This window comes from Aspergillus uvarum (genome assembly GCF_003184745.1).
Source record: "Aspergillus uvarum CBS 121591 unplaced genomic scaffold BO82scaffold_3, whole genome shotgun sequence".
NCBI lineage: Eukaryota > Fungi > Ascomycota > Eurotiomycetes > Eurotiales > Aspergillaceae > Aspergillus > Aspergillus uvarum.
In genome coordinates, this window is record NW_020291300.1 from 356,272 (window position 1) to 376,046 (window position 19,775).

Genomic DNA, 19,775 nt, shown 5'->3' on the forward strand with positions numbered 1-19,775 from the left:
GAGGTGGTTGCACCCCGCGTAGTGGCTGTAGACTTGCTCGCACATTTTGGTTAAAGGTAGGTCCTTTGGGTGTGGGTGAGTGAGTGGTGATGGCTGGCTGGCTGGCTGGCTGGCTGTGCTTTGAGTATGTAGTTAGTTTGGCTGGTTAGTTCGGCTAGCTGTTGGCTAGCTGTTAGCTGGTGAGTTTGTCTGGTTGGGTTGGGTTGGGATGGCTTGGGATAGGGGAGTGTAGGAAGGACGCTGGGGGAGTCCATGTGCGTGCGTGAGGGTTTATATATGCATGCGCCTAGATCAGGAATCCCTTCTTTGCATGGCACTTTGTCTGGTTCAGCACACTTGCATGGGGTCGTTCTCGTGGGGGTTAGGGTCGTTTGGTTTGATAGAGTCAAGCTTATGGCGATGCGTCTGCTTTGTCGATGATGGGGAAATGTCGGGACTTTTCTTTGGGGATGGGTGGTGGGTGGGGAGGTTTGGCTTTGTGGGGTGAGGGATGAAGGAAGGTTGGTTGGTTGGTTGGTTGGTTTTACTGTCTTGTTTAGTCTAGATTGTGTGGGGATAAGGATGGTACTGTACCGTATGGAGTACATCCAAAGAGGAATGGGAGAAGCGTGGTTGGTTCAGATACGGTTGGGGCTTTACTTCTTGACTGTTTGCTTGGTGTAAGTTACTGCACAGAACAGTACAGGACAGCACCCGTGCACGAGACGAGCTTTGAGTGAGTATCAAGCTTCAGTTCTATACTTCGGGTGTGGTGGCTCTAAGTGGGTGGTGCCGCTGGGCTTCTCTTTGTTGAAGCTGGGAGTGATTTCCTTTGTTTTGTCTTGGTTCTGGGCTGGAGTATTAAGTGTGGGTTATTTGCGTGGTGTGAGATTGTAAGGCTTTGGGGTGGTTGCGTAGCTTTATCTGGGGAGGAAGAAGGACTGTTTGGATTCATGATTGGTGTCGTCAATTCCTATGCTGGACTCTACATCCGCTGGACTACATCGTCTAGAGGAAAACGAGAGAAATGGAGAGGTAGAAGAAAGTAACTTGCTCTTGGTATCAAGGTGCCGGAGGCGAGTAAATCAAAATAAGCTAGTTTTGAAAACAGCAAACGGGATATCGATATATATATATGCGTTGATCAACCAAAGTGATATCATCAAAATCAAGATATTGACAAGTAAATAGCAGAAAAGCAAACAGCGAGCTCCTAGTGAAAAGCCACGACCCATCTAGGACGACGTGTCTTTTTAGTATACCATCGTTGTTCCTGGGGTGGATAGGTTCTATGGAACGGATTAAAACGGATGATGCCGCTGGGTGTAGGTTTATTATTCGTAGTGTCCAGCAAAGTATAGGTCTGGTGTAGCGGTCGTGGCTTCGTAGAGATAGCGTGCATTATCCCTCGCGTGGGAAAGCAGTTATCAGTCGAACGACGCAGATCAAGACACCGTCGGGAACGGTTCCGTGTCTTCAGTCCGCGACGAGGTCGAATGAGAACGAGTCAAGGGGGATTGGTGCTCGGATTTGCTCTGTTCCTCCTTGCGTCTCTTCTTCCGCATCTTCTTCATGGCTTCTTGCGTGAGCTCCTGTCGGAAGAGGCGCTCAACGACGTCCTTCTTGCGAGTCCTCCGATCGCCGATCATAATCAGAACACCGCCGGAGATGTTGCAGCAGATCGAGCAGCAGAGGATGACAGTGGTCAACGCAAATGGGCGCACGTGGTAGCTGATCCCCCAAGTGCAGGCGCCTAGGGCAATTTGGAACAGCGAGTGACAGTCTAGCAGGACCACGATAGCAATGAGCATGCGCAGCGGGAAGGCATGGTGGGTGAAAGTCTCGTGTGGTTTGTAGAAGGTGTGCGAATTAGCAAGCTTGGTTTGATGGTGGATCAATTTAGCCTGCTGCGCCGGTCCGAGCACGCTGAACTCGTGTTCCTCCTCCTTGGGAGTGTCGCCGAATTCAACGTCCACGTCCTCTTCTCGGCGTGAAGGCAGATCGTTCTTGTTCTTGAGGTCGGGGAGTCGGCGCTTTCGGCGGATCTTCCATGTCAGGAAGGTATAGCGTGCGATAAAAATCATGTGATATGTGTCAATGGCGCGAAACGGAGCCAAACCATCACCCATGACGGCAAACAGGGCCACGAGAACATTGTCGATGACATTGATGAGATACGACTGCCGGCCTCCGACGTTGATCCAACCTTGTTGAACGGTCAGCATGTTTGCAGCGGAATGGGACGGAATACACACCGATCAAGAACAACACCCACGCCAGACCGAAAAGCGTAATCAACGTGGCATATAATGTGACCAAGAATCCCAACGCTATGAAACCAGTGCGTTAGTGACCTGCTCGTCCCGTAGTGATATTCAGACATACGCTTAGAGACATATTTCCCGAAACCTTTCATGGCACGCTTGAACTTGGATCTCCGCGAGTGCAACATATGCCGGACATGGTCGTTCAGTTCTTCGATCTCCTCGGGAGACCAACCGGCAAGATCGCTACCTTCAGGCAGGACAGCAAATCGAGGCCCGCCACCTTCATCAACCACGGAAGTGAGGGTGTGCTCGATGGAAGGACGAACGGCGGGCTCCTGGCCCTTTCCGTAGCCCTCATCTTCGCCCTCATCACTTGTCGACGATTCAATGTTTCTGAGAGGTGCAGGCGGTGGTGAAAGAGTATAGGTCTGATTACGGTTCAAGAGAGGCCCCAGATTAGGAACGAAGAGTGAGTTTTGGACATTGGTGAGGGTGGAAAGTGCCGACACCTCGGGATCTGCGGGATACTGATATCAGTGGGGCCTGCGGGGTTGAGTCGTGCGACAAGGACGGCGACTTACCGATCACATCCAGGACATCCACAATATGAGACCGATATTCGTCGCCTGAGTCCGCCGTCTGAGTCGGTGCACTCCCACTCACGGTTGACGCGCGATTCCTCGTAAAGCGGTTGGCGGGCACCCCACTCGACCAGCGCATGAAGCCGCGACTCCCCCGTCGTGGAATTTGCAGTGATTCAGGATTCTGCTGTGGCAACGGTGGTACAGAATCAGCGGCTACTCCGGGACTCTGTGGAGAGGCTTCTTCGTGAAGAGTGTGCATCTGCTCTCCTGTCGCGAACCGAGTGAGGAGGACCGGATTGGGGGCAGTTGACCATCGTCCCGGTCGGGGCTCGGAGCTGCTGCGGCGACGGTTTCCCTGCCAGGCATCATCGTCTTCATCGTCCGGATCGGGCCTGGATAGGGTAAGATCGACTTGTGAGGCTAACGGTCGATTGGAAGTCGGTGCATTGCGTTGGGACTGTACACCAGAACTGTCAAAGGAAGGGAGGCGCTGGAGTCTGATAGAGGGCCGTCGCGAGCGCAGCGAAGGCGCCCGTGGTCGTGCCGGGTATGACGTCGGTCGGAGGTGGTCGGGTGGAGGAGAATTAGAGGCACCAGAGACAGGCTCAATAGAATCCATTGCAGGCCAACAGAGACCTGATGGGATAAGGGTTAAAAGATAGTAACAAAAGGGTATTCACCAGGCACGAAAGGGGATGGAGGGGATGTTCTGAGGGAGGCAAAAAAGAGAGAATAAGGAAGAGGAAAAGCAGGAAGACGAGCGAAAGCCACGGGCAAGTGAGCAAGTGGGCGTTGGAAGGGACCAAAGCTTAATTTATCCATTATTATTGGACCCGGCCCAGACCGCGGGTGGTGGCACACTCCGATTCTTGCAACCTTCGTATACAATTCACTTCAAAGATACTAGATGCAAGTCAGATCATTCATTCATTCATTCATTCACTGATTGATTCACTGCTTCATTCAATCATCCAAGCTTTCAGTCTTCCAACCTCTGCATGTTTCCCTGTGAATGGTGCCAGACAATGATACTCTCAAAGTAACAACGTGCAGCAGTGCCTTCATAAACATTCTCTTCTTCCTAACCATCATCAGGACATCTCAATTTGCATCCTCTGGTTTGTCTCGATTTCTTCCCTTCCTGCGTAAGCACTAGCAATTCGAATCGCATATCATCGTGGTGACCATTCTTCACCAGCGATCTACAATCAGCCATAACTGATTCTAGTTCTAATTCTAATTCTGACTCTGCTTCAATCGGCGGCGCTAACATGGCAGGAAAGGCCAAAAAGACTATCTCCAAGACAGTGCAGACTCCTTTGAGCCCGACTTGCCGCGACGAAGACACCCATTCGCCATACACTGACCAGTTCTTTGCCGACATGGCCACCAAGATTGCAGTCACGTTTCCGTACGAGGAATTCGCAGCTTGTCATGGTTGCAGCCAGAGCCATCTCGCCGGGGCTATGAGTGCCCTAGTCCTCGCGCCTCTCTCGGATCCAACCTTCACACAGCATAGAGACCGCAACATAAGCATAGCACAATACGGGCAGCACATGATAGCAATGTGGGCCGCTCATTTTGAGCAGGTCTTGCTGACTACCTCTGGGAAAGCAAAGAAGCGGTCACGATTGAGGCCATCTGCTAGCACTGTCCCCTCTCCGCCTGATGCCCCGCCCCGATCATCCGATGTACCTTTGCTATCGGTCAAGGATGTTGCGGAGGGGAAGCCAACAAGCACCAGCGAAGACTCTGAAAGATCTCCTCATGACATGTCTGCTCCCAAGTCGGGCTCGTCAGCAGGCCAGAAGACTAACACCACAGGCCTGAAGCGTCAACACGATAAGTTAAGCGACATGAGCGAAGACACTCATGCAACCGTCCCAACAATGCCAACCTCATCTGAAGATGACGATATAAGTAGCTCAAAGCGTCGAAAGATTGGCCCTTCCTCAGAGAGGTATCCGCCTCAGCAGGGACCGGAGGACTTCATGGAAGCTGTTTCTGTTGAGGCTGGCAGCACACCAACGACATTGCGTCCAGATCCCGTCGTTAGTCAAGACGGAGAGAGAGGCGGGAACAGCAGCACATTGCCTATGGCCGTTGAGAAGGGACAGAAAAATCTCTTACCTGGGACCAAGCACACACCCAGTGAGCAACGACGAGAGGCAGCCAGCAAAAAGCATGCCACACGCAATGCTCGCAGAAGACTCTCCCCATTTGCGGAAGATGCGATAAACACGGCTGTCTTCAGCGAGCAGGATCTGCAAGAGCGAATGAAGGGTTCAAAAGTTGGTCTCGCAATCACGTCGTGACACAACTACATATCTGTTGAGCCTGTCAATACAGCCTCATCAGGCGAGTTGGCGGCTCCCCCCCATAGTCTAAAGATGTGCTTGGCTATTGGTTGATTGCAGCGAGGATCCCCCGGGCTGGTCCCGAGAGCTTAATGGTACTTAAGTCTACTTAATTCGTGCATAAAGCTCCTGAAATGCATCAATGCGAAGCTGTCTCAAGTGACAGTCATACTAGGGAATTGGCGAGATCGGAGGAGGAGGGGTACTGAGGGGTAATGCGCAATTTGAGGAAGGTTCGCGATAGAGCGAGACTCCACCACGGGAAAGCAGGGCAGCCAGAAAGTCATAGTGGGACAGGTGAAGTAGTGGAGCGATCGAGAGGGGGGACGCCTGACTAATGGAAAGAACCATTTCAAAGGATGGGGGGGGGGGGGAGGAAGGAGTCAGGAATCGCAATTGATGTCTCAGTTATTCAAGTGTCAACATGGAACAATAATACGTAGAAGATAAAACGAGAGGGGGAGAGGAGGAGAGGAAGAGCATCCTTGATTGAGAGGGAAGGAGACTTGTTCCTGCCTGAAGGTCGATGATGAGAAAGTGAGTCAAAGCAAGAGGGCAGCAGTGATGTCAGACGTCCACCGCCTAGACCGCCCGACCGGAAAGTCCACGTCGGGCGTCTATTTCGGGTTTAGTCTGTTAGTCCCTCCAGGCATCAAGGGCCTTTTCAGGCAGCTTCAGGCATCAGAATACCTCCTTAGGTTTAGTTTCACCACCTCCCTCGTCGCCTGCCCTTTTCTCTCACCTTCTCCTTGTCTCGCCGCCCTCCCACCCCCCAGTCGACCTCATCCTTCCTCAAGACAAATCTTCTTCCTCTTCCTCTGCAACTCAATTTCACTTTCCCCCCCTCTCTCTCCGTCAACTTTCGTATCTAGGGCACCAAGCTACCCTTTTCCTTCCTCCCTCTTCTTCTTCTCCATCTTCCCCCCCTCTTCAAGTTAATTCCCACGTTCAATCCTCAAGCACAAGGCAGCCTCAAGCTCTCCTGAGTCCTTTGTTGCATCCCCGACACACCTGCACACATCCCCCGGTCAAGTCAATCCGCGCGCGCAACCCCCCCCCCCCCCCCCCCCCCCCCCCCCCCCCCCCCCACCCCCCCCCCCCCCCCCCCCCCCCCCCCCCCCCCCACCACCTTACCACCTTGAATCACCTCCCTCGACCTTTTGTGTGTCCTCAGCCTTCAAGATGTCTACTGCCGTTGAAAACACCACCGATAACGTCGCCGCTACCCCCGCCGCCACCGCCCCGGAGGCTACCACCAACGGCACTGCTCCTGCTCCTGCCCAGTCTACGGACGCGGCCGCTGCCAGTGCCGATGAAGGACGTCGGTTGTACATTGGGAACCTCGCTTATGCGACCACTGAGGGGGAGCTCAAGGAGTTCTTCCAGAACTACAAGATGTAAGTGTTGCTCCTTCCTGTTGCTCGTGCTTCCGTCCACCTGGCCTCTTCTTTCCCTTGGTCTGAGCGGCGTTCAATCCACAATCCACAAGTAGCTGGGAATGATCGCGCAGAATTGAGAATAATTCGATCCCTCGTGCGCACACCGGGTTTCGCTTTAGCTGTGGTCGTCTCTGAATTTGTAGCCCCTTTAGTGGGACTTGTGCCTCGGGCGCTTCTGTTACCTCCTTCTGCCTGATCCGTCTCGACAGATAAATGGTCTCTAGTTTACCGCCATACTAATCAACTGTCATCACCTAGTGAGAGCGTCTCCATTCCTGTGAACCCCCGTACCAACCGTCCCGTTGGCTATGCCTTCGTGGACTTGGCCACCGCTCACGAGGCGACCGCTGCTATCGAGGAGCTGTCTGGAAAGGAGATCCTTCAGCGCAAGGTCTCTGTGCAGCTCGCCCGCAAGCCTGAGCCTGCTGAGGCCAAGGCTGAGGGTGTCGCAAGTGGCGGTGAGGGCGCCAGCGGTGCTGAAGGTCGCAAGAGATCTGGTGGTCGTGCCCGTGGCCGTGGCCGTGGCCGCGGTCGTGGTGGCCGCCTGCCCCGTGGAGGACGCTCGGTAGGTTTCATCTGCAGCTTGTCGTGATTTCGCAGCACCCTTTAGGCTAACACATGCTCGCGGTTTCCAGCCCCCGGCCCAAGCTGAGCAGGCCCCTACGGAGCCCATCAACGTTCCTGGTCAGGTCGCCCCCTTGACTGAGGTCACCAACCAGAACGAGACTGTTGCCGCCCCTGATGCTGCCAAGCAGGCCGGCAAGCCCCGTGCTCCCCGTGCCCAGAAACAGCGTGGCCCTCCTGAGGATGGAATCCCTTCTAAGACCAAGGTTATGGTGGCCAACCTTCCCTATGACCTGAGCGAGGACAAGGTATGATCTAGTCGACGTTTACTGGCACTGTGCATGACTAACCAATCCTATAGCTCAAGGAGATCTTCGCCGACTACCAGCCCGTTTCCGCCAAGATCGCTCTCCGCCCCATCCCCCGCTTTATGATCAAGAAGCTTCAGGCTCGCAACGAGCGCCGCAAGGGTCGTGGCTTTGGCTTTGTCACTCTCGGTTCCGAAGAGCTCCAGGAGAAGGCCGTGAACGAGATGAACGGCAAGGAGATTGAGGGCCGTGAGATTGCTGTCAAGGTTGCCATCGACAGTCCTGGCAAGGAAGATGATGCCGTCCCGGAGACTGAAAAGACCGAGAAGACCGAGGAGGCCACCGAGGCCACCGAGGCCACCGAGGCCACCGAGGCTCCGGCTCAGGAGAATGCTGCTCCAGCGGCTGCTGCTGCTGCTGCTGAGTAAAGGACAAGTCCGTTCCCCACCTGAACGAGTGATCCCTGATGGAATAATCAGGGAGGGACCGAGGTGACGACAGAGTCGGGACCCGTCATCTGGAAGCGGTACTTAGTCGTGGTCGTTCGTCAGGCGGCGAGTGTTGTCATTCTTCTAGTCGGGGGCTGGACAGATGACAAGACCGCCACCGAAAACGTTCTACTGAAAAAGTTGTGGACGATTTCATCCTGATTGAGTTGGTCTACGCGGGAGGAGGGGGTTTTTTTTTTTCATCTTTTCTTTCCAATAACCCATCTTATGTCTTGCTATATACGGATACCCGAAAAGGCTCCGTGCGGTGAGGCGGGAGACGAAAACCCCGTAATGTGTGGTGGTGACGGAAGAACCTGGCTTTTGTTCACGAATCTTGCTCTCTTGTGCTCCTGTATCTTAGCCCCCATTTATCGAACTGATGATTAGCCGCAAGGCTGGCCTTGTAATGATGATCTGGTGTCTCTGCTTGCTTCTTGTAGTTGAGTAAATTGGTTGTTAATATGTATGACATCGATACCACCGAGGACGGTAGAATTATCAGACGACGAGATGCTTGCATTAGAAAGAGGTGCTGAGCAAATGTTCCCTTAGACCATCCATGATAGATACAGGTACTTAGTGGTTAACTATTGTATATTACGTCAATTGTGGTGGGTGAATAGGACGAGAAGTAGCAAGCGCAGCCCGCGGCTGCAACAGAGGCAGCGCCGCCGATCGGCTCCCGCTGCTCGCTGCCCGCTGCCCGCCTGTCGCGGCTGCACTTGGCCTGAAACCACCACTTCTTTCTTCCACCACGATAAACAAAGCAGAAGCAGTCAATCGCCCTCCTGTCCCGCAACCCCTTCGGTGCTTAGTTTGTTCCTTGATCAGTGAGTTCCTGAGCTGCCATGTCTCGCATGTGGGAGGTTGATCCGGAGACGAGGGCCAAGGTGAGCCACTTGTTTGCTTGTTGTTACTGCTACTCTCACCATCTCCGTTACCCCTCGATGTCCCCGTCCTTCACCTCCCTCAACTGTACTCAATTATCGTCACCCTACGTCTTGGCACATTACTGACCGGTCTCTGTTAACAGCTTCTCCTAATCTCCAAAACCAACGGAAACGACAAATGTTGCGATTGCGGCGCCCCATCGCCCCAATGGGTGGGTTAATGACTGACTTTCCCTTGCTGCATATCCATCTTCCTACGTCACGACACCATCCCATTCCCATGCTCCTTCGACATCACGCCCTGCTCCGCCAGAGATATTCCACATGCTAACCCGCTTGCCGTACCCAGGCATCTCCCAAATTCGGAACCTTCATCTGCCTTAACTGCGCCGGTACCCACCGCGGCCTAGGAGTGCACATCTCCTTCGTACGCTCCATCACCATGGACGCCTTCAAGACCGCGGAAATTATGCGCATGGAACAAGGCGGTAATGAGCCCTGGAAATCCTTCTTCGACGCCCACGTCATCACTCAATCCGAGGGCCGCACCTTTGAGGACTCAACGATCAAGGAGCGTTACGAGGGCGAAGTCGGAGAGGAATGGAAGGAGCGGTTATCCGCGAAGATCGAGGGGAGGGAGTATGTGCCCGGCCAAACAACTCAACCATCACAACCACCGAAGAGACAGCCGGACTTGTCGTCACGGTCGAGCACCCCTCTCGCGCGGGGTGGCACCCCCGCGTCCCATGACGGACTGGTTGACGGCGGTGCCGGCGCGACCAAGAAGGAGCGCAACGAGGCATATTTCGCCACACTGGGATCGGCGAATGCCACCCGCAGTGAGTCCCTACCACCATCGCAGGGCGGCAAATTCACGGGTTTTGGGGGCGGGATGCCGCCCTCTGCTTCGACGGGAACAGAGCGCACGGGAGGCTCTGGGGCCCTGCCGGGGTTTGATGATTTCCAGAAAGACCCCATGGCAGCGTTGACGAAGGGATTCGGATGGTTTACGACCACGGTGGGGAAGGGGGCGAAGACGGTGAACGATAGCTATATTCAGCCAACGGCCAAAACGGTATGTGGCGTTGAATTATGGTGGTACGATGGGGCTAACCTCTGAGGGCAACTACAGATAGCGGAATCGGAATTTGCAGCGCAGGCTCGTCTCCAGGCTTCTCAACTAGGTCAAAACCTACAGACCGGGGCCCGTGGCGCAGCAGATCACTTTCACCGGTTTGTGGAAGGGCAGGATGAAGCGGCGGTGGCGGCAGCTGCCCGTCGGGAACGGGGCCGGACTGGAGCCGAGCCGGAAAGAAAGGACTTTTGGGACTCGTTCTCTGCACTCGGAGAACAGGATAGTCATCGCCGGACTGCATCCAGATCGAGTGCGATTGGCACGGCTGCGATGAAGCCTGGTGGTGGTGCTGCTGCTGCTGCTGCGGGTGCTGGGACTAAGGTTGCTGGATCAACAGCGACTACGTCTGCCTCCTCTGCTGCGTCTGGGACAGGCACGGGAAGAAAGAGCCTCGAGGATAATAGTGGATGGGATGACAACTGGTGAGTTCCAGTTTGGATAGTGGCGGGAGTGGAGGGAGTGGAAGGGGAACTATCGTTGTATTTAGTTTATTGGCACCGTTTTAAACATTATACATATATATATATATTCCTTGTTTGGCTTGCACTTGAGTACCGGGAACCAGGTTTGTATGCATAATCGGACTTTTCTTCCGTCAAGCAAAAAGCTCGAGACTTGGGACAGAAGTCCGAGAGCCATCAATGCTTGGTGAGAGGTACGTACAAGCATCCAGTACTCGGTATAGTCACGGGGTTAGGTATAACCTTTATGCGTAGGTGAAGAGCTTGTCGCCAAAAAAGCGGGGGCGGGGCGGGCGGCGACCCACTAAGCCATGAACCATACGTAGGCAAAAACATCCAGCCTCTCACTATCCTGTCTCTCTGACTCGTAACTCCTCCGTACTTACCCAAAGCTCCTCTCTCTCTCACGTCATCTCATCTCTTTCCGGCTTTCGAACTCATCCCACCGGCCTTCTCCCCCCACCAACTGCAGGGTTCAAACTACGGAAGTACTATGTCTGGTCATCTCCTATGACAGCATCCAACTCTATCACCCTTTGAACCCCCCCCACCCCCCCTCCCCCTTCACCAATCATGCAGACAGGTCAAACAGGGGCAGGGACAGGAGATCTTAAAACCCTTGCTCCTGCCTATAACACCCTCTCCTCCCGACTCAGCCCGCCCGATCTTCCGCGCATCAAGAAACGTTCCAATGCTTGTGAAGCCTGTAAGAAACGGAAGACTAAAGTGCGTCACTACTGTATCCCAGTATCCCAGTATCCCAGTATCCCAGTATCTTTTATAACTTGCGACCAACCAAGTCCTGAACATGAAAACACAGTGTCAAGGCACCCAGCCATGCGAGAAATGCATCCAAGCCGAATCACAATGTGTCTTTGCCGAAGAGCTCGACCGCCGGAAGAAACTGGCTCTGAGGCAGGCTGAGCAAGAACTGCGCACAGCTTATGAGCTTCTGGGCCAGATGGTCGTGGCCTCGGATAATAAAGATAGCGCTGAACTCGACCGGCTCTCCACCATGATCAAAGGGGGCTTCCTGCGCACTCAAGGTCCGTCCTCGGTGGAACAGAAGGATCTTTCCGACGTATCCACATCGCATTCCACCACAGCTTCCTCGTCGGCGGCCTCTCTTCACGATTTCGCGACCTTGAATGAAGACATCAACCGGGACGAGCGCAGTAGGGCGACCGGCTACATCGGCAGGGGCTCGGAGATTGCCTGGATGCAGAAGCTCAGTGAGGAGTTGAACAAACTTAGCTTCTCGTCCGAGAGCCCACAGCCACAGCAGGAGACCATTTTCGAAGATGATATGACTTCGCTTAGTTATCATCTCGACCACTTCAGTTTTCCGAATCTCTCTCCTGGGGATCCGCAAGCTCTCCCAACCCGAGCATGCAGCGACCAACTCATCAGCATCTACCTTGCGAGAGTCGACCCATCGTTCCCACTGCTCAACAGGACCCTCTTTTTATCACAGTGCCAACATGCGTTCACCAAGTCGGAGCCCCCGCGTCGAAAGTGGCTTATAATCCTGAATTTGATCTATGCTATCGGCGCCAAGTATATGCAGCTATCCGAGAAGAACTGGACCGATGCCATCGATGATCGTACTTTTCTGTCCCGAGCCATAGCTCTCAATGCCGACTCAAGCCTGCTTGGGGAGCATGCGGATCTCCAGCAAGTCCAGATCTGGGTGCTTTATTCCATCTACCTTCTGGCTTCCGCTCAGGTGAACAGGTGTGTCTTGCTTTGTTGCGGGCCTCTGCCATGTGAACCAACGGGCAACTGACTTGACTAGAGCGTGGCATATGGCTGGACGTGCTGTCCGCTGTGCAATAGCATTGGGGCTCAACCTCCGTGGGGTCGGTCTCAATGTAGACGCTACATCGAGGGAGTCCCGTACTCGTCTTTGGTGGTCACTGTTCGTCCTGGAGCAACTCCTCTCCGTGATGACAGGCCGTACCTCATGCATTGAATGGCGGTCCTTTAGTATCCCGGCTCCCATCCCCTTCGACGAAGCACAGTTCCATTGCCCTCAAGCCGCAGAATTTATTTCCGATCCTGCTTTGCGGGAGCGAACGTTTGTCTTTACCGGTAACACCCCCAAATTCCAGATTGACGCAAGAAACCAGGCGCTCCAAGCTGTCGAACCTAATCGTTCTCTCTATTTCTTCTACTTGGCCGACCTCGCTGTAATCAGCCATGCCGCCGTCAAGGCGGTCTATGGTCTCCAGTCCTTCGGCTTGCCGAAATGTGCCAGTGACAAAATCACCCATTTCCAACAAATGTTGAGAGACTGGCTGTCTAGCCTTCAGCCTTGCTTCCAGTTCTGTGACAGCAACGGTCGGTTGAAAATGACGACGCCGTGCCCAGAACGGATCGCTCTGGCTCTGGCCTTCTACAGCTCTCAGATCATCCTGAACCGACCTTGCCTCACCCGTCCTGATATGAAGGAAGGCACTCGGACCAGGTACCCGCGCTCTCCATTTGCCGACGCCACGGCCCTGATCTGCCTCCAATCTGCAATCGATTTGACTGCCATCCTCCCCGATCTCCCTAACATGGACTGGCTGTGCGAGATGACACCCTGGTGGGCCGTCCTGCACTATATCATGCAAGCCCTCATCATCCTGCTGCTCCAGCTAGCCGTGGGCCCCGTGGACGTGCAGCGGGGGACTATGACTGAGGAAGGTCAAGGATCCGTTGGCACGGCCGAGGAGCCCGGGGTGATCCTCGAGCGGGCGAAGAAATGCCTGCGCTGGCTCCACGCGATCGCCAGCCGGAGCCCCAGCTCCCGCCGGGCGTTCATCAGCTGCGAGCGCCTCCTGCACCGCATCGCCGCCATCCACGGCTTCGATCTGGAGGGTATCCCCCAGACATCCACCTTGGCCGACCGCACCGCCAACGGCGGTCTTCAGCACTATTACGCCCCGCACGGCAGCGCGCAGCATTCGGAGTCGGCCTATTCGGACCCCCTGCGGGAGGCGCAGTGGTGGGGCGCGGACTTCACCTACTCGGAGCCGGACGTCGAGGAGCAGGCGATTCGGCCGTTCAGTTTGGATCCCACGTTGCTGGAGTTTTTGGAGAATGCGATGGAATGATTTGTGCAACTTGAGTCGTATGGGCTGCTCCTATGAAATTGTTTTTTTCCCCCCCAGTAATGTGATCCGATGAGATGAAGTTATGTCTACAGATACCATGGTTTGTGTTTTGTTGTTTCCCTAAATTGTCACTATTGATTGGTTGGCTCTTTGATGGTGAATTGATGCCTTAATTTGGTGACTTGCGCTGATTTTTGTTGATGATTCGATTCTCTCTTCTTTTTGTTTCATACATTCTTTTTGGAGATTTTAAGGAGTTCCCGGCCGTCCATGTATGAGTATGTGATCTCGAACGCCAATTCAGCTATTCACAGGTACAAAAGCCTTCCTATGTCTAGGGCTCATGAACCGACCCCCTAAATTGCCGCAATTATGATACAGGTTTTCTTTTTCACTCTATAGGACCACAGTAGATATCCGTGAAAGATTAATACAAGGAGAAAGAGAGAGAGAGAGAACTAATACCCCCCCCTCAACTCGGACACCACCGCCTTCTGACGCGGAGCACTCATCTTCTCGAACCGATCGACGCTCATGACGAACGTGCCACGGCCAGCACTCAGACTGCGGAGGTGCTTGAGGTACCCCACCATCTCCTTGAGGGGCACCTTGGCGGTGATGGTGCGCGGCCGGTTGGCGGTATCCGGTAGGCCGGCGGCGGCGGCGGAGCTGGCGTTCGCGCCGAGAGCGATGGACGGGGTCTCGAAGGGGTCGGGCGGGGCGTAGACTTTGCTTGGGTCGATGGGCGGGAGGTCTTCGTAGGGGATTATTGGTGAGGAATTGGTGGAGGAGGCGGCGTCCGTGGATGGGAGGGGGATGTCCTCGTCCAGGGAGATGATGTGGCCGCCCCGCGCGGAGGAGATGTCGTGCACGACGGCGCCGAGGCTGGCTTCGTCGATGCTGATGATTACGTTCATCACCGGTTCCATGAGGGACGTGCCGGTGCCGGTGCCGGTGCCAGGGTTGGTGGTTAGGAGGGAGCGGAGGGCGGTGGTGGTGGCTAGGCGCGCGGCGGAGGCGACGGCCGACGGGGTACTCTCGGTGCCGAAGAGGTGGGCGGTCGCGTCCAGGGTGAGGTGCACGCGGGTGTTGTGCATGGGGAACGAGAACTGCGGGCCCCGGGCGAGGGCGGCGATGCAGCCGTTCAGCAGCGAGGTTCGAAGCGTGGCGACGTCCAGCCCGATGGGCAGGATCGGGCTCTCCTCGATGCCCTTGCGGTTTCGCGTGATCTGGAGCCCGGGAGCTTGGATGAGGATCTGGTTGCCGTCTTGGGTCTCGAGTAGGAGCGTGTCCTGGTCTGTGGCGGGCAGGCCATCCAGGTCCGGGTCGAAGGCGGAGACTGATGCTGTGCATCCGGCTTTGCCCTTGCGGCCGGCGACTTCCTTGTCGAAGATCTTGGTGACGGGTGAGGAGTCGCCGATGGGGCACTCCCGGTAGCCGATCTCGATGCGGCCGACGGTGGCCTTGGCTTTGAGCTCGTTGATCAGCCGGTCCCGCGCGATCTCGAGGTGCAGCTCGCCCATCCCGCTCAGCAGCGTCTGGCCGCTGTCTTCGTCGACCGTGACGTGCAGGCTCGGGTCTTCGCGGAGGAGCATGACCAGGGATTCGTGGATGCGCTTCTCCTCGCTGAGGCTGTGGGGCTCGACGCTGGCGAAGAAGACGGGCGGAGGGACCTTAATGGGCCGCAGTTGAAGCGTGTCGAGCGGTTCCGGGGGTGTCTGTCGGTTGGTGGCGTAGGAGACCAGCGTGTCGCCCGTCCGGGCGTGTTTGAGCCCCACGACCACGCCGATGTGGCCCTCGGGGATGGAGTCGACCTCCACGGCGTCGTTGGCGTACATCTTCAGAAGGCGGGGGGCGCGCTCGGTGACCTTCAGGTTGGTGTTGTACAGAGCGCAGCTGCGATCGAGGCGTCCCGAGTAGACACGCACGTAGACCAGCACTCCGCGCTTGGCGTCGTTGACCACCTTGAAGGCCAGGGCACAGCCTTGGAGCTTCTCGATGGCGTTCTGGGATTCGGTCTGCACGACCGACTTCTTCTTCTTCGCCTGGCCCTTGGCCGAGGAGGCTGCCACCTTCTGTTCCACGATGAGATCGCCGGACAGCAGGCGTCGCAGGCCGCCCGTGACGCCCCCGATGCTGACCTCGGGATCCGGGGTCTCGACCGGACTGGGCAGGAGGTTCACGACGGCGTCGAGGAGAGGTTGGACACCGACATTGCGGAAACTGGCGCCGGCGAACACCGGGATGACCTTCCTGCCCTGCTCCTGGAGAAGGCATCGGCGCAAGCTTTGCAAAATCTCGTTGGCAGGCACAGCAAGGTGATCTTCTTCGTGCTCGAAGAATTGCTCGACCATGAGTTCATCGTACTCACTGAGCAGCTCCACGAGAGCAGTCCTTGCCCGTTTGAGTTCCTGAGCCAGCCGGCCCTCCTCGGCCTCCAGCTGCTGCAGGTTGAACATCTTTACCGACTTGCCATCTCCGTCCTCCCACCGGAGACCTTGAAGATTGATCACATCGGCAACCCCCACAAAACGGCCGTCCCCGCCTTCAAACCACGGAATCTGACAGACAGCTGGCCACCCTGCCAGCCGGGATGCGACCTCCCGGACAGTCCGGCCGAACGCTGCGCCATCTCGATCTAGCTTGTTGATGTAGACAATCCTGGGAATGCGGTAGGTGCTGGCCTGGTGCCAGACCTTCTCCGTTTGAGCCTCAACACCGGCCACACCATCGAGGATACACACTGCGCCGTCCAAGATACGCAGGGAGCGCAAGACTTCGAATGTGAAGTCAGCATGCCCTGGCGTGTCGATTAGATTTACAATGTGTGAATGTGCAGAGCGAGGAGCCTGCGCGTCCGACTGGCTCGCCTCCCCGGCTGTTTGGGGTGGCCAATGGAAAGTGATAGCCGCAGACTGAATGGTGATTCCACGCGCCCGCTCAGCGGGCAGAAAGTCGGTCACCGTGGAGCCCTCATCCACGTCTCCAATTCTTCGGGTGAAGCCACTGTAGTAGAGCATGCGCTCTGTGGTCGTGGTCTTGCCTGCGTCGATGTGGGCAATGATGCCGATATTTCTTGTTCGGTCAAGCGTTTCCTCTTGTCCTCGCAAGGCAGAGCTAGAGAATTTCTGGAGCTGTGGAAAAAAAGATTTCCAAGTGCATTGCATCACATGGTTTCCCAAGCGACTGGTCAATGCTCGACCCTGTTGTAGAGCAATTGGCCGCGCCGCCGGGTGAGAGGCGCGCAGCAGAAGTGCTGCAACCATCAGGGACGGTGCTTGCCCACAGAGCGCTTGTCAATCTGATTTAGATTATAGACTGTTGACCATGATTTAATAGAGAGAGCCAAGCAAGGATGCTCAGTTTGAGCTGTCTAGACCAACAATGGCTAAGCAAAGGGGCAGATGTAGAAGCCAAAGCAATTGATCGAGAAGCAAAGGAAATGGATAAATGGATCAAGTATTGAAGCTCGGAGCGGATCCAGTGACCCGTTGATGCCTGGCGAATCAGGCCGTATAGTTACGTACTGTCACTTCCTCCGCCGCCCGCTCTCAATCAATCAATTGAACCCCCATCGCTTCCTCCGTTCTCCCCTTCCTCCCCCCACATCTATCTGACACAATTGCCCTCGCCAGCTCTTGTTATCTCCCCGACTCCCCGGTATCCCTGGAGTCCTGACAGGTAAGTTACACCGGTCAATCGCAGGTTCACTCTTCGCAATATAGTGTAATGCTGATTGATGTCTGCCTGGCTCACAGCGCGGTGTAGACGTGGTCGCATCAATCTTCCCCCCTCCCCTCGACAGCCACGATGGACTACTCCGCCATCTCGCACGATCCCGACCATCCTGCAGGCACCTCACCATGGGCCTCGCCCCGACCAACGCAAACTACTTTTGCGGCGACGAGCGATATTCCATCGTCTCCGTTACCCCCGCAAGAGCATTCCCCTTACGGCACCGATAGAGAGCCGCAGCCTGCCGACGGGTCGGGCGCCAGAGAAGATGGATTCGGCTCCCCGAACTTGTCTGGCCAACTGCAGAACACCCACCTCAGTGGTCCCGTTGCTGGAGAGCAACCGCCGCATGGTGCCCAACAGCAACAACCCCAGGCTCAGCACCCCCGATCCCAGATCCCCGCTCGTTACCAAACAGGGCCCAGACAAAATGCCAGACCTCCGGCCCCAGCCTATAGAATACAGGCAAAGATTACTGGGCTAGAGCGAACTGGCAAGAAGGATCCTATCCTGCGCTTCGAGGTCCACGTGAGTTGGTCCTTGGTCCCGTTCCACCTACGCATACTGACCACCACAACTAGACCAATGTCCCCAAGTTTAGAACCACCCAATACCGTGATGTTCGACGCACCCATAGCGAATTCGTGAAGCTCGCCGATCATCTTATCTCCGCCAATCCCGAGACCTTCGTTCCTGCCGTACCATCCCCATTGACCCCGGCCGGGGCCGGAACCGAAGAAGACGAAATTCGGGTTAAGGCTTCAATGCAGCGATGGCTGAATGTGGTTCTGAGCAATGAGGTATTAATTCATGATGACGAAGTGATCTTGTTTGTGGAGAGCGATTTTGGGTACAGCCCTGTGGTGCGCATGAAACAACCCGCCACCGGTGTTCGGAGGAAGGTCTTGAAGCAATTCGCGCCCCCTCCGGACGACACTCCGGAACTACAGAATGCCCGCCCTACTGTCAAAATGTTCTATCTGGGTGCTATGGATGCCAGCCACAAGGTTGATCGCGTGGTTAAGGGCCGCAGAGGTATGCTTTCAGGGTATGCAATTCTGAAGAATGCCCAGTGCTAATTGATGTGCAGGTTTGGGTCTTGCTGAATCCGACTTTGGCGTCAAGCTGGGCCAGATGCACGTGCAGGAGACGCATCCGGGACTGGCCAATGCTTATCGCAAGCTCGGAAAGATTATTCAGACGGTCGGAGATTTCCATGCTGTTCAGGCGACCGCGGAGGCTACCACCCTTGGAGATCCACTTAGCTACCACTCCTCGGACGCCTTTATTGTCAAAGAGACTCTTACGAACCGTCATATTCTGCTCAGAGAATTGACTCAGGCTCAACAGGCCACTCGCAGCAAACGTGCTGCTGCCGACCGGCTCAAGGTCAGCTCCTCCGTGCGCCCCGACAAAGTCGATGAGGCTATCAACGCATTGGATGAGGCGCAAAACCACGAGGACTTCTTGTCCAAGAGAACTCAGCGCGTCACATCGAATTTGCTGCTGGAGAAACGGCGCTGGTTTGAGCGAACATCCAGTGACCTGCTCGCTAGCTTGCGCGAGTATACTCTACGTCAAATCGAATCGGAGCGCCGCACCCTGGCTACCCTCGAGAGTGTTCGACCTGACATTCGGGCAATTGATGCTTCTGGAGGACTGAGTCGTCTGGGCCGTGAATCTCATCCTACTGCCCGACGATCGAATTTGGGTTCGAGTCAAGGTCCGAAGGGCGACGCCTGGAGCGGAATCCCCCGTCGCAGCGATAGTCTCGGACGTAGCATGAGCGGCAGCTTTGTTGCGCCTCCGCTGGACGATGACGAAGAAACGAATGGCAGCGGAAGTGCCAAGGGTCGACTGCGCTCGGCCAGTGGGGTGAGTTCGATTGCTGAGGAGGACGATGAGGACCGGTTGGACGCGCGCAATGCGGCGAGTCGCCTAGCCACGAGTACCTTTTAGTGACTCATTGTAAATTATGGGCATATTTGTATGCGAGATTCCCCTTTGACCATGACTTTCTTCTGTTCCTGTCCTCTGTTGCAGCATGTTTATATGATGTTTTGAGTATGCAATCATTGTTTGCCTTTCTTTTCTTTTCTTTTCTTTTCTTTTCTTCTTCTTATAATTTCTGTGATTTCTCTGTATAATTCCAATCGGTTGTTCTGCTGTGGTTCTTGAAGCCTTCATGTCTGCCCGCTTTGGAGCCCATTGAGTTTGCAATAATTGTTGTTGCTTTCCCCTGTCAAAGTCACGTCAACCAGCCCCGCCTTTGCATCGGTTACAACGTCATTCAGGGGCGGGGCAAATCTCCCTCAGTCGCCTGACGGTAAAATGACAACTGTCACGCAGCTCAAGTTGAGAAGGTGGTCGCGCAAAGGAGCAAGCGCAGCACTCAATGCTATGAACAGTGGTACAGGACAGTACAATGCCACAATGGGTCCAGGGACGTTCTTTTGAGTTCTTCGCA

General features: G+C 55.3%; 8 protein-coding genes across 8 annotated transcripts; 5 read left to right on the forward strand and 3 right to left on the reverse strand.

Moving 5' to 3' along the window:
• Positions 1–25: 25 nt before the first annotated feature.
• Positions 26–391, reverse strand: BO82DRAFT_350190 (uncharacterized protein). Its single transcript, XM_025634081.1, has one exon. The coding sequence runs from the start codon at positions 252–254 to the stop codon at positions 51–53; it is 204 nt and encodes a 67-aa protein (XP_025496688.1). The 5' UTR covers positions 255–391; the 3' UTR covers positions 26–50.
• Positions 392–956: 565 nt separating this feature from the next.
• On the reverse strand, positions 957–3,586 carry BO82DRAFT_350191 (DUF2985 domain-containing protein). Its single transcript, XM_025634082.1, has 4 exons — positions 2,828–3,586; positions 2,365–2,763; positions 2,235–2,309; positions 957–2,185 (listed from the first exon to the last, which is right to left on the reverse strand). The coding sequence occupies exons 1-4, from the start codon at positions 3,447–3,449 to the stop codon at positions 1,425–1,427; spliced, it is 1,857 nt and encodes a 618-aa protein (XP_025496689.1). The 5' UTR covers positions 3,450–3,586; the 3' UTR covers positions 957–1,424.
• A 255-nt stretch (positions 3,587–3,841) lies between these two features.
• BO82DRAFT_428414 (uncharacterized protein) lies at positions 3,842–5,645 on the forward strand. The gene has a single exon (XM_025640440.1). The coding sequence runs from the start codon at positions 4,102–4,104 to the stop codon at positions 5,143–5,145; it is 1,044 nt and encodes a 347-aa protein (XP_025496690.1). The 5' UTR covers positions 3,842–4,101; the 3' UTR covers positions 5,146–5,645.
• Positions 5,646–6,369: 724 nt separating this feature from the next.
• Positions 6,370–8,177, forward strand: BO82DRAFT_325634 (RNA recognition motif domain-containing protein; the record flags this gene model as incomplete). The annotated part of the gene is made up of 4 exons (XM_025632881.1): positions 6,370–6,584; positions 6,885–7,191; positions 7,262–7,498; positions 7,552–8,177. 4 exons carry the CDS (start codon positions 6,370–6,372, stop codon positions 7,924–7,926), a joined length of 1,134 nt encoding a protein of 377 aa, XP_025496691.1. The 3' UTR covers positions 7,927–8,177.
• A 567-nt stretch (positions 8,178–8,744) lies between these two features.
• BO82DRAFT_350193 (GTPase-activating protein GCS1) lies at positions 8,745–10,516 on the forward strand. The gene is made up of 4 exons (XM_025634083.1): positions 8,745–8,879; positions 9,023–9,091; positions 9,229–9,954; positions 10,012–10,516. The coding sequence occupies exons 1-4, from the start codon at positions 8,838–8,840 to the stop codon at positions 10,438–10,440; spliced, it is 1,266 nt and encodes a 421-aa protein (XP_025496692.1). The 5' UTR covers positions 8,745–8,837; the 3' UTR covers positions 10,441–10,516.
• A 524-nt stretch (positions 10,517–11,040) lies between these two features.
• Positions 11,041–13,573, forward strand: BO82DRAFT_325641 (uncharacterized protein; the record flags this gene model as incomplete). Its single annotated transcript, XM_025632882.1, has 3 exons — positions 11,041–11,201; positions 11,296–12,211; positions 12,273–13,573. The coding sequence occupies exons 1-3, from the start codon at positions 11,049–11,051 to the stop codon at positions 13,571–13,573; spliced, it is 2,370 nt and encodes a 789-aa protein (XP_025496693.1). The 5' UTR covers positions 11,041–11,048.
• A 243-nt stretch (positions 13,574–13,816) lies between these two features.
• Positions 13,817–16,986, reverse strand: BO82DRAFT_428418 (mitochondrial elongation factor MEF2). Its single transcript, XM_025640441.1, has one exon. It carries the CDS (start codon positions 16,837–16,839, stop codon positions 14,032–14,034), a length of 2,808 nt encoding a protein of 935 aa, XP_025496694.1. The 5' UTR covers positions 16,840–16,986; the 3' UTR covers positions 13,817–14,031.
• A 397-nt stretch (positions 16,987–17,383) lies between these two features.
• Positions 17,384–19,267, forward strand: BO82DRAFT_397662 (retromer subunit VPS17; the record flags this gene model as incomplete). Its single annotated transcript, XM_025638961.1, has 3 exons — positions 17,384–17,836; positions 17,890–18,343; positions 18,399–19,267. 3 exons carry the CDS (start codon positions 17,384–17,386, stop codon positions 19,265–19,267), a joined length of 1,776 nt encoding a protein of 591 aa, XP_025496695.1.
• Between the last annotated feature and the right edge of the window lie 508 nt (positions 19,268–19,775).